General features: G+C 36.4%; 6 protein-coding genes across 9 annotated transcripts; 3 read left to right on the top strand and 3 right to left on the bottom strand.

Moving 5' to 3' along the window:
* Positions 1-943: 943 nt before the first annotated feature.
* Positions 944-2,830, top strand: LOC105274265 (uncharacterized). Its single transcript, XM_011317208.1, has 4 exons — positions 944-1,446; positions 1,519-2,259; positions 2,440-2,607; positions 2,673-2,830. Exons 1-4 carry the CDS (start codon positions 1,177-1,179, stop codon positions 2,790-2,792), a joined length of 1,299 nt encoding a protein of 432 aa, XP_011315510.1. The 5' UTR covers positions 944-1,176; the 3' UTR covers positions 2,793-2,830.
* LOC105274273 (TIP41-like protein) lies at positions 2,806-5,057 on the bottom strand. Of its 2 annotated transcripts, none has more exons than XM_011317219.1 (6): positions 4,952-5,057; positions 4,250-4,429; positions 3,878-4,057; positions 3,581-3,803; positions 3,345-3,503; positions 2,806-3,167 (listed from the first exon to the last, which is right to left on the bottom strand). In XM_011317219.1, exons 1-6 carry the CDS (start codon positions 4,954-4,956, stop codon positions 2,961-2,963), a joined length of 954 nt encoding a protein of 317 aa, XP_011315521.1. In that variant the 5' UTR covers positions 4,957-5,057; the 3' UTR covers positions 2,806-2,960. The 2 variants fall into 2 exon arrangements, with proteins under 2 accessions (XP_011315521.1, XP_011315529.1); XM_011317227.1 differs by lacking the exon at positions 4,952-5,057 and adding an exon at positions 4,598-4,743 and having other exon boundaries at positions 2,808-3,167.
* A 351-nt stretch (positions 5,058-5,408) lies between these two features.
* Positions 5,409-7,116, bottom strand: RpL6 (ribosomal protein L6). The gene is made up of 4 exons (XM_011317196.1): positions 7,108-7,116; positions 6,397-6,564; positions 5,918-6,191; positions 5,409-5,797 (listed from the first exon to the last, which is right to left on the bottom strand). Exons 2-4 carry the CDS (start codon positions 6,562-6,564, stop codon positions 5,451-5,453), a joined length of 789 nt encoding a protein of 262 aa, XP_011315498.1. The 5' UTR covers positions 7,108-7,116; the 3' UTR covers positions 5,409-5,450.
* Positions 7,117-7,654: 538 nt separating this feature from the next.
* Coq5 (ubiquinone biosynthesis protein COQ3, mitochondrial) lies at positions 7,655-11,298 on the top strand. The gene is made up of 5 exons (XM_011317157.1): positions 7,655-7,979; positions 8,227-8,639; positions 8,766-8,854; positions 8,950-9,073; positions 9,344-11,298. The coding sequence occupies exons 1-5, from the start codon at positions 7,799-7,801 to the stop codon at positions 9,431-9,433; spliced, it is 897 nt and encodes a 298-aa protein (XP_011315459.1). The 5' UTR covers positions 7,655-7,798; the 3' UTR covers positions 9,434-11,298.
* LOC105274236 (dynein light chain 1, cytoplasmic) lies at positions 10,405-14,208 on the bottom strand. 3 transcript variants are annotated; one of them, XM_011317169.1, is made up of 3 exons: positions 13,985-14,208; positions 12,523-12,694; positions 10,405-12,258 (listed from the first exon to the last, which is right to left on the bottom strand). In XM_011317169.1, the coding sequence occupies exons 2-3, from the start codon at positions 12,679-12,681 to the stop codon at positions 12,097-12,099; spliced, it is 321 nt and encodes a 106-aa protein (XP_011315471.1). In that variant the 5' UTR covers positions 12,682-12,694; positions 13,985-14,208; the 3' UTR covers positions 10,405-12,096. The 3 variants fall into 3 exon arrangements, with proteins under 3 accessions (XP_011315471.1, XP_011315479.1, XP_011315488.1); XM_011317177.1 differs by having other exon boundaries at positions 12,523-12,640; positions 13,985-14,205; XM_011317186.1 differs by lacking the exon at positions 13,985-14,208 and adding an exon at positions 12,733-12,885 and having other exon boundaries at positions 12,523-12,640.
* Positions 14,209-15,021: 813 nt separating this feature from the next.
* On the top strand, positions 15,022-18,161 carry SF2 (splicing factor 2). The gene is made up of 3 exons (XM_011317145.1): positions 15,022-15,363; positions 16,299-16,683; positions 17,081-18,161. The coding sequence occupies exons 1-3, from the start codon at positions 15,191-15,193 to the stop codon at positions 17,276-17,278; spliced, it is 756 nt and encodes a 251-aa protein (XP_011315447.1). The 5' UTR covers positions 15,022-15,190; the 3' UTR covers positions 17,279-18,161.
* The last annotated feature ends 36 nt before the right edge of the window (positions 18,162-18,197 follow it).

The raw sequence follows: 18,197 nt of genomic DNA, 5'->3' as shown, positions 1-18,197 counted from the left end.
TCGGTGCCATTTGGTTAGGGATACCTCTGCCCTTTCTCATTGTTGACGTTTCGATGTACTTGGTGCGTGAAGGACATTTTCTATAGCTGGCCACATGGTTTTGGTTACAGTTTATGCAGATGATGGTCTCGCTGCTACAGTTTTTGGAGTCGTGTGGTTCACCACACTTGACACATCTTGGGCTGCGTCTACAGTGCGTGCTGGCATGTCCAAATGCTTGACATTTGAAGCATTGTATCGGTTGTCCATCAGATTTGAATTTTTCAACTGTGAATGTGTGGTGTAGTAAAGTTCTCACTTTGTTGAAAGTTGCCAATGAGGTTGAAGGGTCAGCTGACACTGCGAAAATAGGCAGTTTAATGGATGCAGGGGGGTCTTTGACCTTTTTAACGAATTGCCGGACAGCAGTGACCGGAATATCATTAAGCTTCAATTCCGTTAAAATGTCCTGTTCGCTGAAGCAGGATGGAAGACCTTTTAGTATGAATTTCTTGGGTTTATCCTGTTTGAATCCATACGTGTAGAATTTAATGTCTCTGTTGGTTAATATATCTGTCACTGCTGAGTGGTCGGCTCTCGACTTGAGGTGAATGGCCGAGGTTTTACCTTGAAACTTTATTTTAAAATCCTTGTTTTTGACGACTGCTTGGATTGATTTGATCAGTTCCATTGTATCAAGGTTGATGTTTTCGATAATGATTGGTGGTGTAGGATCAGCGGCTTGGTTTTCCGTTGCAGAGGAGTCATTTCCCTTCAAATTAGCAGGTGACGAATTGTTTGGAGTGGACAATGCCTCAGCGGTTTTATTTTTCTTTGCCATTTTTTTTGGCGGGCTCATTGTTAGTCTCCTCTTATTCGAGTTCAGTAGGGTTTCGACAACGCGCTTATTATAATAATATAATTTCATTAGTAGTATATCTTCAATATATTGATTCATTTTTTCCATTTGAAATTCCACAAGATGTGTCTTCTCCCTTCTGCTCATTCTACAGTGGGCTAAATCTCAGTTAAACAAATAAAAAACAAAAAGCATTCAGACACCACAGCATTGCGAGGGTTGCCCTCCCTCTCTTAGGATGCAGTACTACGATGCCGCTGGGGTCACTCAAACCCCCAGAACTGAGCCTAGTCAATCCTCTTTGATTCATGACGTAAAATTTTCCAGTAGAAACAAGAATGGTTGACATGAAAGAACTAGTGAGTGATATTCTCCACGAAATTGTTGGGGAGATCGACATAAATTGCTTAGATAAATTAAATATCGTCAGGATAAACAATGGCATCTCCACTATCAACGGTGATCTATGGTTTTACAGTAAATTAGATGCCTGGAGAGAAGTCATAGCACCTGAAAATAACGATGAAACCTCCCAAGACATATTGGAATATTATTTAAGAAGAAAAAAAAACTATGTCTCTGGATCGAACGAGGATAACGTACAGAAGGTGAGTGACAATTAATTAAAAAAAATTCGATGAACATCTTCTGAGACGCGAGTTAACCAATAAAATTCCCAGGCCATTCAGTCTTTGGTAAAAGCAAGTGAAAACTGGAGCATAAAACTAGAGAGTGGTTGCCTTCAAAGGGAGAGAGTCTGTTTCTCTTTAAATCATCACTCAATCATCACAAGTGTCATTAAAAAAATAATAATTGACAATATTCACCTGCCACAGAAGAATCGAACGATTTTCCTCCAAGTGAATAACGACCCGGAGTCGAATCTCACGACTTTTCGACTCCAGGAGCTCAAAAATTTTGCTCAGAATATTTTTAGACTCCAAGGATACGACATAACAAATACTTCTCCAGAGAAATACCTCCTCACAACTAACAGTCACGGATCTATAGAGGCTAGCTACAAAAGATATATCTGCAATTTCGTCCAAGATGCACGATCGAATGTCTACAAAACAAACGAAACCCGCGAATCTTACTTGAAGAGGCAGATTGCAATGCTGAAAATATTGAGTGAAATGAGGGAACCAGGAAGAAAAGATCTTGACGGGAGAATGAGAAGTATTGCAGAGGCTACTTTGAAATTTGAAATACTGGGAGTTAAGCCCCATTGCCGCAGCTTCATCGAAGTTTCTGACGATTCCCGGCTATCAAATTTTACAATCAAAGGTGGGGCTTTTGTGCTGTATAATGTGGCGAGGATTCAAGCAATTTTTCGAAAATTTGAGGAGGAGTACTCACTCCAGACTCGTGAAGCCTTCCAAAATGTGGATCAAATCGATTTTAGCAGACTTTCGTTACAGGCAAGTTAAAGTTTTTCATACGAATGATAAATACGAAGGGATATATATAATTATATAAAATATATATATATATATATTATATAATTGTTTATATAAATCATGTGTCACATTGTAAAATCCAGGATTAAGCCTTCGAATCAATCCAGGAATACCTATCTACAATATATATTACTCTTGCAGGGAGAGTGGAATCTTGTTTATAATTTTATACTGACCTATCCCAAAGTGCTAATGAACTCAGTGCACCACGAGGAATTGCTGGAACTATGTCCCCAAGTCCTGTGCGCGTTCTTGTCGCGTTTAAGTAGAAAGTTCAGTGTCTACTACCACCACACTCGAATATTAACGGTAAGGGAGTGAAATAAAATCATCATACTAGAGTTTTCTTGTAATTAGAGTGTTTATTCCTTCAGGAGGAGCGTAAGCATTTAATTCCGATCATGTTGGCCCGACTGTCCCTGCTGAAAGCTCTTCTGATCGTTTTTCATCACGCCCTGGAGGTATTAAACATCACCCCAATACCACAGATGTAAATCACAAAGAAGAATAAAAAGACAGGAAAAATCATCAACCGAAGGCTCGCCATTCCTTTTGCGAAATTCTTATTCCTTTATTTTATATTTTTTCGAGGACCTGCTGCCTGGCACACGGTCTATCATGATCCATCCAGCATTATTGTAGTTTCAATTTTTTTAATAGCCCTACGTCATTAAATTATTGACCGATTTATCGACAGAAGCTTCGGATGAAGCGGCTTCTGCAGTTTCTGTCGTTGCATTTGGAACAGTTTTTTTCGGGTTTACAGGCTCTGTGGGTTTTTCTGGCAAGATGAGCTTGTCATAATGACTCTGTGTGAGGGGTAAGTGAGGGGCGATGCAACTGGGTTCGACGAAAAGAGTAGGTGATGCCTGAAAATTTAAGGAAAATTTACTCGAACCCTTTGAGATACGAAGGATTTCATAAAATCCTTAAGTCATTTGTGATCTTTACAATTTTTGCCTTCTGTTTCTATTTATACGTCCATACGTGTGTTTTAGGGAGACGATCTAGACCTTTTAGGAATAATAACGAAAATAATAACGTACGTCAATATCCTTGACTTGTGCTTCCCTCGAGGTGTATTCCCTGAGAATATAATTTTTTCCAAATTCGTGGTAGAGTCTAGTGTCGTTTATCTTCAGCATTACGTTGTCTATCCGCAAGAAATAACGTAGGAGGATAAAGAAACTTCCAGGCATGACACGCTGAATAAACAAATAAATAATTTATGATCAACGGGTTAATGTTAAATTACCATAATTACTCGAGTAAAAATCCTTACTATTTTCACTGAGAGTGAAACTACTCCATGGTCGTGCAACTCGTCCTCGAAGAGAGTGAGTTCTTGATAAAACCGAATATGCTCTTTTTCTTTCAACTTTTCAACGTTAATCCTCTCTTCAGTTTCTTCGATCGTCACACCTTCCATCGTTCCCATGTAGTCAGTTGTGAAGGTCCAATCGAAGGGTTTCACTTTTTCCTCTAGATATTCTTTACAATCAGACCTGTGGCCAGACAAAAATCAACTTTCTACAACTCGTTTTAGAGATAATTAACCGTAAAATCGTTTATTCTTTACCTAGATTCCTTCCAGGCTTCTGCACAAGCCAACTGAAGATGAATTTTACCGTTCGATACACGTTTTAATGCATCCAAAGCATTGAATTCTATTTTAGCCCCATTCTTGTGTTGTAAATAGAGAATATTATTCGGAAACACCATGTCTGGCATGTGAGGCATCTCCAAAGCGCTGTTGTACCTGAATAAATCCATATTATCAAGAACTAATAGTTAATCAAGACGAACGGAATTTTAGAAATCTCTATGAGATTGACTTCTCAGAATTGAATGAAGAAATAAAAATTTCTGCAACGAAATAACGAATGAGTTAAGATTCTCTGGTAAAATTAATTGTCTTGGGATTGTATTTTCATAGCCCTGAGGTACTTACACACAGAATTGACACGGTTGCGGATCATCCCCACAGGACTCTTCATTTTTCGAACACTTAGAGTGCAAAATATGAGACTTGGTGTATTTTATCCGCCAGGGATCAAAAATATGCTCTTCCTCGTTAAGAGGCAGTGGAAAAATCTCGATTCCACCGTTCACCGTTAGCATGGGCATCCTTCTAAAAATGTATGTCTGATAAATGTATATCTGAACTGTATAAATCTATCTTGAAGTGTTTGTATTTTCCTAATAACCTCTTTATCATAATTGGATTGAGTTCCAAAGAATAATTTTCGAGATTCCATAACTGCGTGACAGTATTTATTACACATCATAATGTACTTACGAGTGTTATAAAGATTGGTCGATTGAATATCCAGGATTATTATCAAAACTGACAAGTGACTGATGGAAGATGGAAAAGATGTGGGCAAAATGCGGATGATAGACGGACGATTCCATCGCAACGACACGAATATTGCGCGGGAAATAGAAAAAGGCTCCAATCTTGAATATTTATCGAATAAATACTGCAGATTTGAATTAATTCAGGGGCCAGAACGTGACGTGAAATAGAATGAATTCCATTTTCTTTACATAATGAATTGCTCTCGAAAATTATGGATTACATTATTTATGGAGGAAAATTGAATTTTTTTTGTAGCCCATTGGATTTACCAAAAAATAGGTGTCGACTTACGTCATTTTACCATGAACGACTCGCTTTAAATATGAAATTTATTTAATTTCAATAAATATTTTCTCTGTGAGTAGTAAAGTCAGTCGCATTTGGAAAATAAAAGGAAAATTTACTGTACCAATCATAAGGCTTACAGCCCGGCCTTCTCGCGATCTAGTGATTTTTCCCCCCTAGAATTCCCTAAATTTTGACGAGATAATTGAGTTTTACGGTATTACTAATTACGGCCAAAAAAATATGTCAAAATTAGGTCTCAAAGGGGAATAATGGTGGGGGGAGTTTAACGAATATTGATTTATAAAAATGAAGAAATTTGGTTGAATGTATTTGTTTATGATATTAATTTGATTACTAGCTCATAGGACATTGATAGGTAATGATAATTAACTGTAGCAAATGAGGGAATTTTTTCTTCTTGGATAAATGGACTGGGACTTGCAAAAATGACGTGGCAGTCTGTATGATTTTTCAGTTTTTATTATGTGGAAAATGACACAGCTCAGAACTTCATTCTGTGTGGATATTGGCTACTGCGAAGTCCAAACATTGCTGACAAATAGGTGAAGAGCATCTTTTTGTCTTCACGTTTCTTGATAGCGGCGACGATGAGCTTGTCGACAATCTTCTGATCAGACTTTCTCTGATCGCTGGGTTTGTACTCCTCCTTCTTCTTGCTGAAGATGTCACCCTCCTCCTTTTTGGCACGCTTGTCACGTTTCCTCTTGAAGTACTCGTCGTTGAGGTTCTGTGGGAGCTGCACTCCGGACAAATCGATCTTCGTGGAAGTGGCAATCACGTAGTTCTGGCTAACACGACGAAGGGGACAGGCATTGATGAGGAATGGACCTGTAATTTGAGATAAATCAAAATATTTATAAATATTTATAATAATAAAATTGATGATTTCTAAAAATCATATTTCAATCTCGAGTGAAAAATAATAAAAATAATATCAATTGTACTGACCATTGACAAGGAGAAGTCCACTCTTGAGAATCTTGAGAAGAACAACGCGTTTGCCCTTGTGTGGTCCTGCCAAGAGGATGCAAACTGTTCCAGGTGTCAATGTTGGTCGTACATAACGTGAGTGATCACGGAATGTTTTCTTGGCATGATGAACTGTCACTGGATCAGTTGTTGGATAATTTGCACGTCTCTTCTGAAGACGAACGATACGAGTGCCTCCGTTCTTCTCACCATTAATTTTCTTCTCGATCGTCACTGGCTTCTTGGGCTTGACCTAATGAGCAAATCTATAAGTTTTCGAATAATATCTCTGACTTTAAAAAATCAGGGCAAAATGCTCGCAGACTTTTTAGTGATTCTCCTTCTAAATTCCGCAAAAGTTTTAGAAATTGAAACTTCGTTATTTCTCTCAGGTTCACAGGCTTAGGTTTAATCCTTCATTACTGAATTGTTCAATTGAAAAATCGTAGGGGACTTACAGTCTTTGGAGTTTTCTTGTCAAGGAACTTGTATATAGCTTTCTTGTGGAACATGCGAGTTCTGCTGAACCGATAAATTCCATTTCCAAGGTCGTAATTCCGGGGACGACCCTTCTTGGTAGCCTCAGCAGCGGTCTTCGCTGGCGTTTTTGCCTTAGCATCCGCCATCTGACATTCAGAAAATAGAATAAAAGAAATTTCTCACTTTTACAATTAAATAACATTACAAAATAATATTTCCACAATAATCCGAAAGATCCACGCAAATTTCCTAACCAACAGCTGTCGAATAAAAATTTACAGCATTATTTATTCTGTTTATATCCAAGGAATATATAACTAATAATGGAGTCGAGGAAACGAATTATAGGTTATGATTGTTGTTAATCCATTCTATTATTCTCGTTAGAGAAACGATCACTGCATCCCTTGAAATGTAATACAGAGAACTTGCAGCACTTTTGTTAATAATTAAATTCACGTTGAAATCACTGATGAATGAAAGAAATGAAGGGAAATGTCATCCAGTCGGTGTGACGACTAGGCTCTCTTCTTGTTAATATTTACCACAGATTCTAGGTTTTGGAAACAAAAATATTATTATTGGCTGCAAGAAAAATTATCGTATTGCTGGTATTTGTGGTTTTTTGGAGTGGATTTGTGGAAAAATCAAGGATTTATTCGGATTATTTGAGAGCACTTTTCACGAACATCGCTTACCACGAGTAGAGAAACTGAAAAGAGATCTCTAGGCGCAGGGTTACCAATTTTATGGTCCCTAGGAACCAAAATTGAGATTATCTCGATGGTACCTAGATTATGGACAAGAAGAATCGATTTTTTAAATCCAGAAAACAGTTTTCTCGCTTTACATGAATAAAAAATTGTTAATGCGTACCAGTGATAGCTCTGGATTCGAAATATTCAAATGATTAATCGAAATTCGCAAGTAAAATGGCTCTCCGGAATTTTTTATTTTCATGTTCTAGATTTATCTTCAGTTATTCTCATTTTTACGCGCGGTATTTAAATAAACAATAATCTAACGGATTTACAATAGGAAAATTGAAGATAATTGAATTCCGATACTCAATAAAAATATGGCTTTTTCAATTTTAAATTCTCCACAAATCATATTATCATTTTTCTACTGTGACAAAATGATTATAATAAACATTTTGATTCATTGAGACCTTAAAAATTTGTTAAAAGTTTTCATGAGTTGAAAAAATAGCGAATACAAACAATAATATTTTATTAATGGATTAAGACAAGTGTTAATTATCTACAATTATCATTATTTTGACTGGTGGTCATCAGGTTATGATTACTGCCATATCAAAATCATAAAGCATGACAGTAGGTTATAAATAAACTCTCACCGAACATTCCCTCATCAAGAATGGAGCTGTTAAAATGTTTAAGCAAGGAATTATTGCGGAGAAACCATACACATGGTATTCGGCAATTTTCCGCAAGTGTTTTCAAACAAAATCAGACTGAAAGTCAATCAAAAAATGAAGAAGAAAGAACGACACACTTTGGATTCGAGACTGTCAAAGAAAGTGAGAAAGGGAAGAAAGGTAATTATTTAATTAATCTGTTCACGTTTTTCTAATAATTCTGCGTCTTCATTCACCATTTCACTTGCCATCGGGGAGAGTGAAGTAAAACGATCCCTTCAGATTACTCTGTTGTAATATTCATGATAATATATTGAATTAAATTCTCTGAATTCTCATTCCACAAATTATTTATCAATTTATTAATTAATTTGAGCTTTATGTTAATTATTCATTTAAGCTTTAGATAATTTCCATTGATTTGCAGTTCACACTGTCTTCGAGCAAGTAGCGAATTCGTACGATTTAATGAACGATGCAATGAGTCTGGGTATTCACAGGATATGGAAAGACATGTTCATTCAGGAGTTGTCTCCAACCCACGGCAGCAAATTGCTGGACATGGCCGGTGGCACTGGAGACATTACATTCAGATATCTTCATTACTTGAACACTCGTATGAACCCTAAGGGCTTGAAGAGCCACGTCACGGTGTCTGATATCAATCAGAACATGCTGGATGTTGGTAAAACCAGGGCCGAACGCTTGGGATACACTGTGCAGAAGGGGTATGACATCGCGTGGCTTCAGGGAGATGCTGAGAAATTACCCATCAAGGACGAGTCGTACACAGCGTACACCATTGCTTTCGGAGTTCGTAATTGCACTCGAATCGACAAGGTAAAACGCAGAGGAGAATTTCAGTGACTGATGCCTTCTGAAGACTCTATTTCTCAAACGAAATTCATTTTTATTTGCAAAATCAACCCTTTAAATTAATTTCCTCATTTATCCAATGGGTTTCAGGTTCTCGAAGAAGCTTACAGGGTTCTGCAGCCTGGGGGACGATTTTTATGTCTCGAATTCAGTCATTTAACAAATAACTCTCTGCAATGGTAATTTCATCATTTTTTAACGTGTAAATATATTGGTATTGGTTAAATTGTTATTTAAAAGAGAGGATCAGAATCTTGGTGATTTACGATTCCAGGGCATACGATCAATATTCCTTCCAAATGATCCCTGTAATGGGAATGCTTCTTGCCGGAAAATGGGAGCCATACCAATACCTAGTGGAGAGTATTCGCAGATTCCCAAAGCAAGAGGAGTTCAAAGTAAGAACTTCAATATAAACGAAAAAACGTATTCTGAAATGGTGTAATTCTCACTAGGATCCATACATTCTCCACAACAATGCTGAGAAAAATTTCTCTCTCTAGTGAAGATATATCAAAAGTAAAAGAACCATGTTTTATATACTTTTGATAAGGGTAAAATTGCCGGCAGTCATTGTTGTGAGAAATCCCACTATAAACTGGATTATGACATTATTTTATGGATTTTTCAGAGTATAAATTTGTGGATAATTTTTTAATTTCTTTCAGGAAATGATCGAAAATGCAGGCTTCAGACATGTGACGTATCGCAACCTCACGTTCGGAATCGTAGCCATCCACTCAGGCTTCAAAATTTAATCAAATTGAGACACTGTCCCACCAAATTATTGAATTAATTACTAAATACTTGTGTCAATTGTTGTTGAATAATTATTTGAATACCCATTGGAATGAAAGAAATCCGAGAAAACAGGGAGAAATAACTCCAATTGTGGTTTCCTTTAGAGACAACTGTATTAGTATTTAGTATTGAGGAATGCAGCTTTAGACAGAGCAGTTTAAATATACACACAGGTTACAGTCCATCCAAAGGTTTCACAAACATTAAATTAATACGGTCCCTCTAATTTTAAAATGATTCTTTCTCGGGGTGTCTCAATCCAAATCCTATTCTGCCTTCTCTCCACTGAATTTTCATTGCTATTAGCCTACTGTTTTTCGAAGAGATGTGGACCAGTCTTACCTTCGATGGAAGCAATTTTTCTAGAGGTACATTCATATTCTCTCTTCGAAATTTAATGCCCATCAGTATTTCCAATTACATTAATTTTAAAATCACCCAATTCCAATCGCAATTTCCTCAGAATACGCAATGAAAACTTTCATTGAGACACGCCGTGATTTTTTCATGGCATCTAGGCCACATTGTCTTTATTTAATTTAATGATCTTCTTTTCGGGTGCAAAAGATTTAAAATTGGAGAATGCAACGAGCCTCGAGAGAAGTGAGGCTCGGCATATTATAAATTTTTCTAAGTGTTATATTTTTTTTTCATTTTTCATCATAAAAATTACAGCTACACCACGTATGGAGATTGAAATAAGTTGTCGACCATCTAACGCCTCAATCGCAATTGAATTTTGGATAATGAAGCTGGTACAGAGAATTTATCAATTTACCCAGTATTTTTAATATATTTTTTTCACTCCTAACAAAATCGAAGCACTGCCAGAATATTTCTCAAGTAAATTCAATGATGCAGCTACAGATTATAAAATCCCTCCAAGTGGAAGTGTAAACGAAAAAGGAAAAAAAAAACGAGGGGTAAATAAATGTTATAAAATTTGACTCATTCAACAGATATTTCCTACAGTTCTTTAAATTCGATGGGTCGTTGATAATTATCGTTAAAATTTTTCAATTACACATTATAAAATACTAGACTTTGTTTTCTACACCTGTTTGAATATATTCTCCTATCCTTTCTCCATTTTATGATCCAATGATTTCTTCAAGCGTTCACATATCAAGTGGAGTGCAAATAATATACATATTTTATAAATCATCTATATAAGGACTTTGAATACTTAGTCTAGATTTTTCTTAGATAATACCGTAGCCTTCTGCAATGCGAGAGCATTTCCTCTATTTTTTTTTTATTCTGTTAAATAAAAAATTTATCATCAAAACGTTTTATTTTTATGCATAATGCAATGTTTTTTCTGGACCGCACAGAAATAAAAGTGAACCGCAGTTATGAATTGCTATACTTTCCCTTTAAGTTTTCAATACGATAAACGTCTCGTATTGAAGATCAACAGAGAATCCATAAGTCATCACTCGTAACGAATAAGATGATTGAAATATGCAACGTCATTTCGAGATAAAAAGCCTAAGGATTTTTTTTTTGTCAAAGTTCCCACGGTCACATCCTTGTGCCAATCACAAAATTACAACGACGGTAACGGATATTGATTTAATATCATGATATAATATTTAATCTTAAACACTATTTACTATTGATATTCGGTTTTTTTTTGTTATGCAGATAATAGACGAGCGCATAATAACTGAATCGATAAATCATTAACTAGAAAAATAATAGCGAAAAAAATACTAAAATAAATTGAATGCCATATTGAGTCGGTGTAATGAACTTTTTAATATTCGTTACCATTGATAAAAACAAAAATTCAATAAAACCGAGAATTGAAAAAAAAAAATGATAATGGTTAATAAAAATACATCGTTGGATCAGAATGACCAATTTTGATTGAGGGACTGTTATTCCAGATAAGTCGATGATTGCTGCTCATGCCATCAAATTTGTTGCATTTTATAAATGAAAGAGAAAAAAAAATGAGGTTTGCGTTCATCATTGGCGACTGGTTATTCACAATAAATTTAAATTTCCTCTCCCCTCCCAGTGAATGACAATCCAACGAATTTACCGAACTGTCAGTTGCTGTCGCTTTGTACATAAACTATAATGTAATTTTTCATCTCCTGAAATTCTAATATGAATTAAAAACCGCCAGCATTGAACCCAACCGTAGATATATACCTAATATAAAACAAGAACACAACAAAGTTTTTTTTTTGCACACGCTGTTACATTTGAACATGTACACTCGTACGCATTTTTTTTTTCATTTCTTTTTTTTTCAAAGTAAGTCCCCCTACCCTCAGATTTCAGTTATTTTTTCTACACATTTTATACTCGGCCTCACGAGTAACCATTTAACAACATCAGGATGATACCATCGATATTTAGTCTCTTAATACATTAGTCTCGATGCTAGGACTCTCTTTTTCTTTCTCTCTCTCTCTTTCGCTCTCTCACTTTCTCTCGCCCTTTCTCTCAAAAACGATGAATTCATTCAGTTATATACCGGTTAATTTATTTTAAAGGATGGTAAATGTCGAGATGGAAAGAATTGTAGGGGAAAGGGAGGGGGTGGTTAATTTTTTTCCTGTTTTTCGTTTGGGGTACAGAGAAGTTGTTGTTGTTATTCTGTAGCTTATCCACTTTTGAAGAGAAGAATTGCCACCTGGCCCAGGTAGAAGTAGATGAAATGTCTTGTTTCATGCGTTACGTAGCTGCCAAAGTTACGTCCAACAATGCAGTGCCACGTTGGATTGTACTTTTTGTCAAATTCCTTCTTGATATACGCTGCAATATCCTGAAAGCATCAACAACAGAAGTAATTGAATTGAATGAACAGCTACGGACTGGTAAAGTTGAAATTGAGAGACAGAATTTTAGGAGAAAAATTCCCACTAAAGCATCTTTGACATTTTCCCGTAAAATTCATCACTTCTCAGTGAGCTGCGATCCCTCGATAATTATATTTACGTTTCAAAAATGAAATAAAACTCCCTCACCAGGTCGATATCAGTCCACTCTCCACTCAATCAAATTACCCCTGAATTCATAACAACATTACCTTCTCGATATTGTATTTTTCTAGGGCCTGGGTTGCACAATCGACAGCATCCTGCTGCATCTCCTCCGACATGTCAGCATTTTTAATAACAGCTTTACGGTCCGTCATGTTGTATGGCCTAAAACGATCACTGCAATTAATATCCCCGTTGTCACGCATTATCTCCAACCAACTCGAATGAAACAAAAAAAAAAAGCATTTGCTATGAACCTGTCCAAGTCGTCTTGACTGAAATGTCCTCGATAATAAATTCAAATGAAAAAGAAAAAAAAAACAACAGTGGGTGAAAGAGTACAGCACAAACTCCGGATTAATCAATTTTGAGGTAACCACGATCTCGAAGGCACCATTGACACACAAAAAATGACGGCCACTAAGAACCCCTCAAAAAATAAAACCCTTTGAGAAATAAACCGTAACGGTTGTCATAGCAACCTCATCATTCAACTCTTCCATCGAACGAAAATGGCAAGGAATTTCCCCCCGCAAAACAAACAATATTAGTCAATGTGAGAAACGCGAAATTCCTAAGAATAGATCAAACATTATCTTCACCATTGATTTAACAATTTCTGAGACCTTGAAATTATTCAAATATCGACTGGCAATGGCACAAAATTTTCACATGAATATCAATGGCCCACCAGATCCCGCCATATCCCACTCCTACAAACACAAATTTTTCATTAATAATGTGCATACAAATCCCTCAACCCAATCGATTCACAAAGTATATATAAAAAAAAACTTCCCATTGCCCCCATAAATACGGAAGTATCGATGGAACCGATAGGCGGCTAAAGATGGAACTCGTGCAGAAATAAAAGGAAAATAATAAATTATAAATACATCGGCTTTCTGGATAAAAGTCACTGAATGAACCTGGTTACTCGTGATATCTTAACAGTAGCGTGGATATCAAAAGCCGGCATTACAACCGATAATTAACTGACTATCAACAAATATAAATACGGACGGGCTTGTTAATTCAGGTGTAATGCAATACCGATGACCGAGTAATTGGCAATAACTCTGAGCCACTGGAAATACGGACAAAAAAATAATATTGAAATTGCTCCTGATATTGGTGGGTGGTAAAGGGAGGTGAGGAGGGGTATGAGGGGGAGGAGGGCGAGAAACGCGGGAGGATGGCTCGTTTTGTCGATAGGTGGAAAAATAAAAATAGAAATTAGATCGCACGCGATCGACAAACTAGGTCGATTAATTGGCCAACCTGATTGGTTAGTAATTTGAAAAAATAATTAACTCCCTCCCCGATAAGTTTTGATGAATATTGTGGCGAACCCAGTCTGCGGGTGTGTGTACGATTACCCTCTGTTGTATGAGATTTTGACGTACATGGATATAGGTCCCCGGCAAAAGGCACCGATCAAGTGCAGAAATTTTTTTTTTTTTTTCTCACAATGTTGAGGAATTGTAACACGTTTTTTTTCCAACGTACCTCTCTTTGGTTATTCACTCGGGATAATTTTGGGATGATTGCCGCTGGTATTGTGATTATTTCACGATTTATTGGCCTTCAAGTTTGTCTGGATCAACGATGATAACTTGTTTTAAAGTCGGAACAAATTTTTCCGTACACGAGCCGACACCGAAAATTTGTCGTATGGACTGAAGATTGAAACGCCTGGGTATCGTTGAAAAACCACCGTTTCCTCAATGCTCATTGGCTCATCCGTAGGGTCTTCTATCAGGGTCTTCTATCGGACCACAATCCACTGCGCCCGGCAAACGCGGGACAAAACAAAACAGAGAAGATATTCCGGGGGCTTCTGTTTTTCAAATAAGTGAATGCCAATTGCTTCTCACTGGCTATCCTCAATTATTTTACCCTCCCTCTTGCACTGTAGAAACTTTTTTCACGTTTTCATTGTAATGATGTTCTATACCCCTTTCGCAAAAATTCACTCACTCATTCATTCATTTTTTTCATTTTTATTTATCATCTTTATGGTACACTTCTGATTGGATTGATGTGAAAAAATATAGCCTTTTGCATTTTGGAATTGTTTAAGCACTCCGGAAGTTTCATGGCGATGTGAACTTTTTTCAGCATTTTTTATAAACTTTTGAAAAGAATTTAAAAACTGCGAAGGAATTGCATGAAAATTATTGAACTACCACGAAAATTGGCGAGGCATTGAATAATGACGAAATGCAAGAACCTTCGATTTTTTTCACGCCAATTCCATCAATTATTTGCCAGGAAAATAAAAAAAAGTGATTATTTAATTATAGTAATCGTCTATATCTTTCACAGAACATTATATTGAAGCATATGGAATCAATTTCGACCTACATTTCGCCAAAAAAATGATAAATCAATCCCATAATAATCCTTTTGTCTTAGAGACAGTTTTCCAGAAAATACTTAAAAAAATGAAAAATTTTGAAAATCCCCGCCTTTTATAAAACCGGCAGCGCTGTAACCCGCCATTTTCTAAACCGAGGGGCTCCAACTTCCTCTCCCTCCCCAACCCTTTAGATATCCGCCATTTTGTTTTTATTTCTCATGATAGAGTCGTTGAAGGTGCATCGAGGTGGAATTTTTTACATCCTGAGAAACAAAACACTGGACAAAGCTTAATCCTAAATTATCCATCGAAAACTTATTTTCTATTTGAAACACTAACAACAGTGAATAAGAATGTCTCACGGTGGTGGTAGAAACGAATGCAGAATATACGTTGGCAATTTGCCACCAGATATAAGGACCAAGGATATACAGGACTTGTTCTATAAATTTGGTAAAGTAACTTTCGTGGACTTGAAAAATCGCAGGGGACCACCATTCGCATTCGTCGAGTTCGACGATCCGAGGTGAGTTTAATCAGTTGTCTCATCATTCTGCAGCGTCATGCATCGTTACGATTGAGTTTGATAAGGAGAAAAAAAACTTGTATGAAGAATGGAGGCGGTTGTAGGAAGCTAGAAATATTGAGGATCCCCTGACCTCTTTCAATTCAATATTCCCTATTTTTTCGCGTCCAGATGAGTACTTCTAAGCCCAACGATTAAAACGTGGAATTTTAACTCCCCATTAACTTCAAAAATAATTATTCAAATTAATACGATCGTGGCTACAAATAGGTTTGTTAATTATATTTTGTATATTTTTCTAGGCCATTTTGTCGGTACCTATCGAATATTCTAATTCAAATTAATTGAAAACCGCAAAATTCATCAACATTGCTAACATTCCACGTGATAAATCCATTCATCATCAGGATAATTTATTCATTTAGATATTTGAAAGTCAAACCTATTTAAATGCGAGAGTTGGATACATAGACATTAATAAATCACCCTGATATGGATAATTTAACCCATTAATATGTTGATAAAAAAAAGGGGGTCATTGTTTTTTTATTGGTTTTGAGTAGAAAATGTTTCAAAACTAATAATAATTACTTGTGTTAGATAAATTCACTAACAAAAACAATCCAAGTGAATTGATTGGACAGAAGTAAATTAAATTAGGTGTAGTAATTTTTTATTCCAGTGCAGACAAGTCGGAGATATTTAATTATTATACTGGCACTTGTAAAAATCAATTTTTCATCAATTGATAATTTATTTAATGAATGTTATCAGTATATACCACTAGTGAGCGAACTGTTAATTCATTATCAAAGAAGCCATAGTATAGGAGGAATAAAGGCAATTCTCCACTTGTTATTGCTGTGAGACAATACGCATGCGCCTGGAAATCAGGTTTTCGAGGAATAGTACATGAAAGTTGGGAATTTTTTCAGGGATGCTGAGGATGCTGTGCACGCCAGGGATGGGTATGATTATGATGGATACAGGCTGAGGGTCGAGTTCCCCAGAGGTGGAGGTCCGAGCAATAATTTTAGAGGTGGACGAGGTGCTGGGGATAGTGGACGTGGTGGACGGGGGGATGTGGGGAACTCCAGGGGACGGGGACCTCCGGCCAGAAGATCTCAGTACAGAGTTCTGGTCACTGGGCTGCCACCCTCTGGTAGCTGGCAGGACCTCAAGGACCACATGAGAGAGGCTGGTGATGTCTGCTTTGCGGATGTTTATAAGGATGGCACTGGCGTTGTCGAGTTCCTCCGGTATGAAGACATGAAGTATGCTGTCAAGAAACTCGATGATTCCAGATTCAGATCACACGAGGTTCGTATGCAGTTTATTGTATAATTTATTATATAATAATAATAATTTGGAAATTTGTTTTTGAAGATCACACAACTTTTTTTTATTACTTTTATTACCTGGGAACTTTTGAAGTTTTATATATTCTAGATACTTTGGAGATATTTGAGAGACAGCTTACAGAGGAGGATTTAATTATATTTGGAATTACCTAAAGCCGTGAATTTTGTATACAATTTCAAAGTTTTTAAAGATTGGCAATTTGATTAAAATTTCAATGTGGTTCTATTATTATCCTGAAGGATTCCTCTCTGGGTAGCAGTTGCTTATAATTCCGTTTCTCCTCAAAATTGATCTTCCCTTATTTATCTCAGTGCGAAATAGGTATAAAATGTTAAATACGAAAACATACTTTTAGGGAGAAGTTGCCTACATTAGAGTGAAAGAGGACCACACAACAGGTGAGCGTGGACGCAGTGAGGATCGTGAGAGAGGAGGTGGTCGCAGTCGTTCTCGCAGCTACAGTCCGCGTCGTCGTGGCTCACCAACGTATTCACCACTGCGACGTAACTACTCGCGCTCACGATCACGCTCGAGGTCTCGTTCTTACGACTAAGTGTGTACGTATATACCCATATATGTCTCACATTTGATAACAATAACCGAAAGTTCACACGTTGATTTGCTTTTGACACGATTTCATGATTTTCTAACTTGAAAAGAAAAAAAAACCGATAAACTGCTGAAGATATTAAACTTATTGCTTAACTTTCCAATCCAAAAATTGAGACAGACTGGCAATTAAGTAACACCAATTTGATATTTTTATTACTGAAATCATCAATCTCTGTTTTTTTTTTCATCGCGAACATGTATGAGTGACGAAAGGAATAGATAGATATTTTTTTAAGGCAGAGTTCGAGTGGTTTTCATTCTAATTGTGCCAGATTGATTATCCATGGGTGGGATATTCCCAGATCGTTCATGAATTATTTCTCCCATTTCTCGGGTGATTTTGTACATTGTAGTTAAACATTCCGTTCTGGCTTTTTGTTTTTTTCTTACGAAAACGATTATTTCATACTAAAAATTAATATAATGAGCTCAATAATCATGAAACTGTCGATTCGATTAGAACCCAGGTCAAAACTCATCAACAATCGCGTTTACAATTTTTCAAATATTCTTCCCCATGAGAATTTAAACAGAGTACTGCACTTTTTCAATTAAATATTAAACACGAAACGTAGATGCAAGAGAACAAGAACTGCGAATTGAGTGGCCTTGATAAAAAAAAAGTGTCGTTGAAAAATTTATTTTCAGTCTGATGCTTGACAATTGCGTTATCCATCCTACTTCTCAGACACTTGATTCAAACAATAGAAAAATTAATGAATTCCGTAGTCACAAACGCAAGCTAACAGATTATTTTGTCAGAAAAAATAATAAAAACGAACGAATTGTAGATCATAAATATCCTATAAGCGTACAAAATTCAATCGAAAAAAAATTGAATTTTTGTTTTCCTTTTCCTA

The sequence above is a fragment of the Fopius arisanus genome, unplaced genomic scaffold (assembly GCF_000806365.1).
Source record: "Fopius arisanus strain USDA-PBARC FA_bdor unplaced genomic scaffold, ASM80636v1 scaffold00001, whole genome shotgun sequence".
NCBI classification, from domain to species: Eukaryota; Metazoa; Arthropoda; class Insecta; order Hymenoptera; family Braconidae; genus Fopius; species Fopius arisanus.
This window is presented reverse-complemented; position numbering and strand designations above follow the sequence as displayed.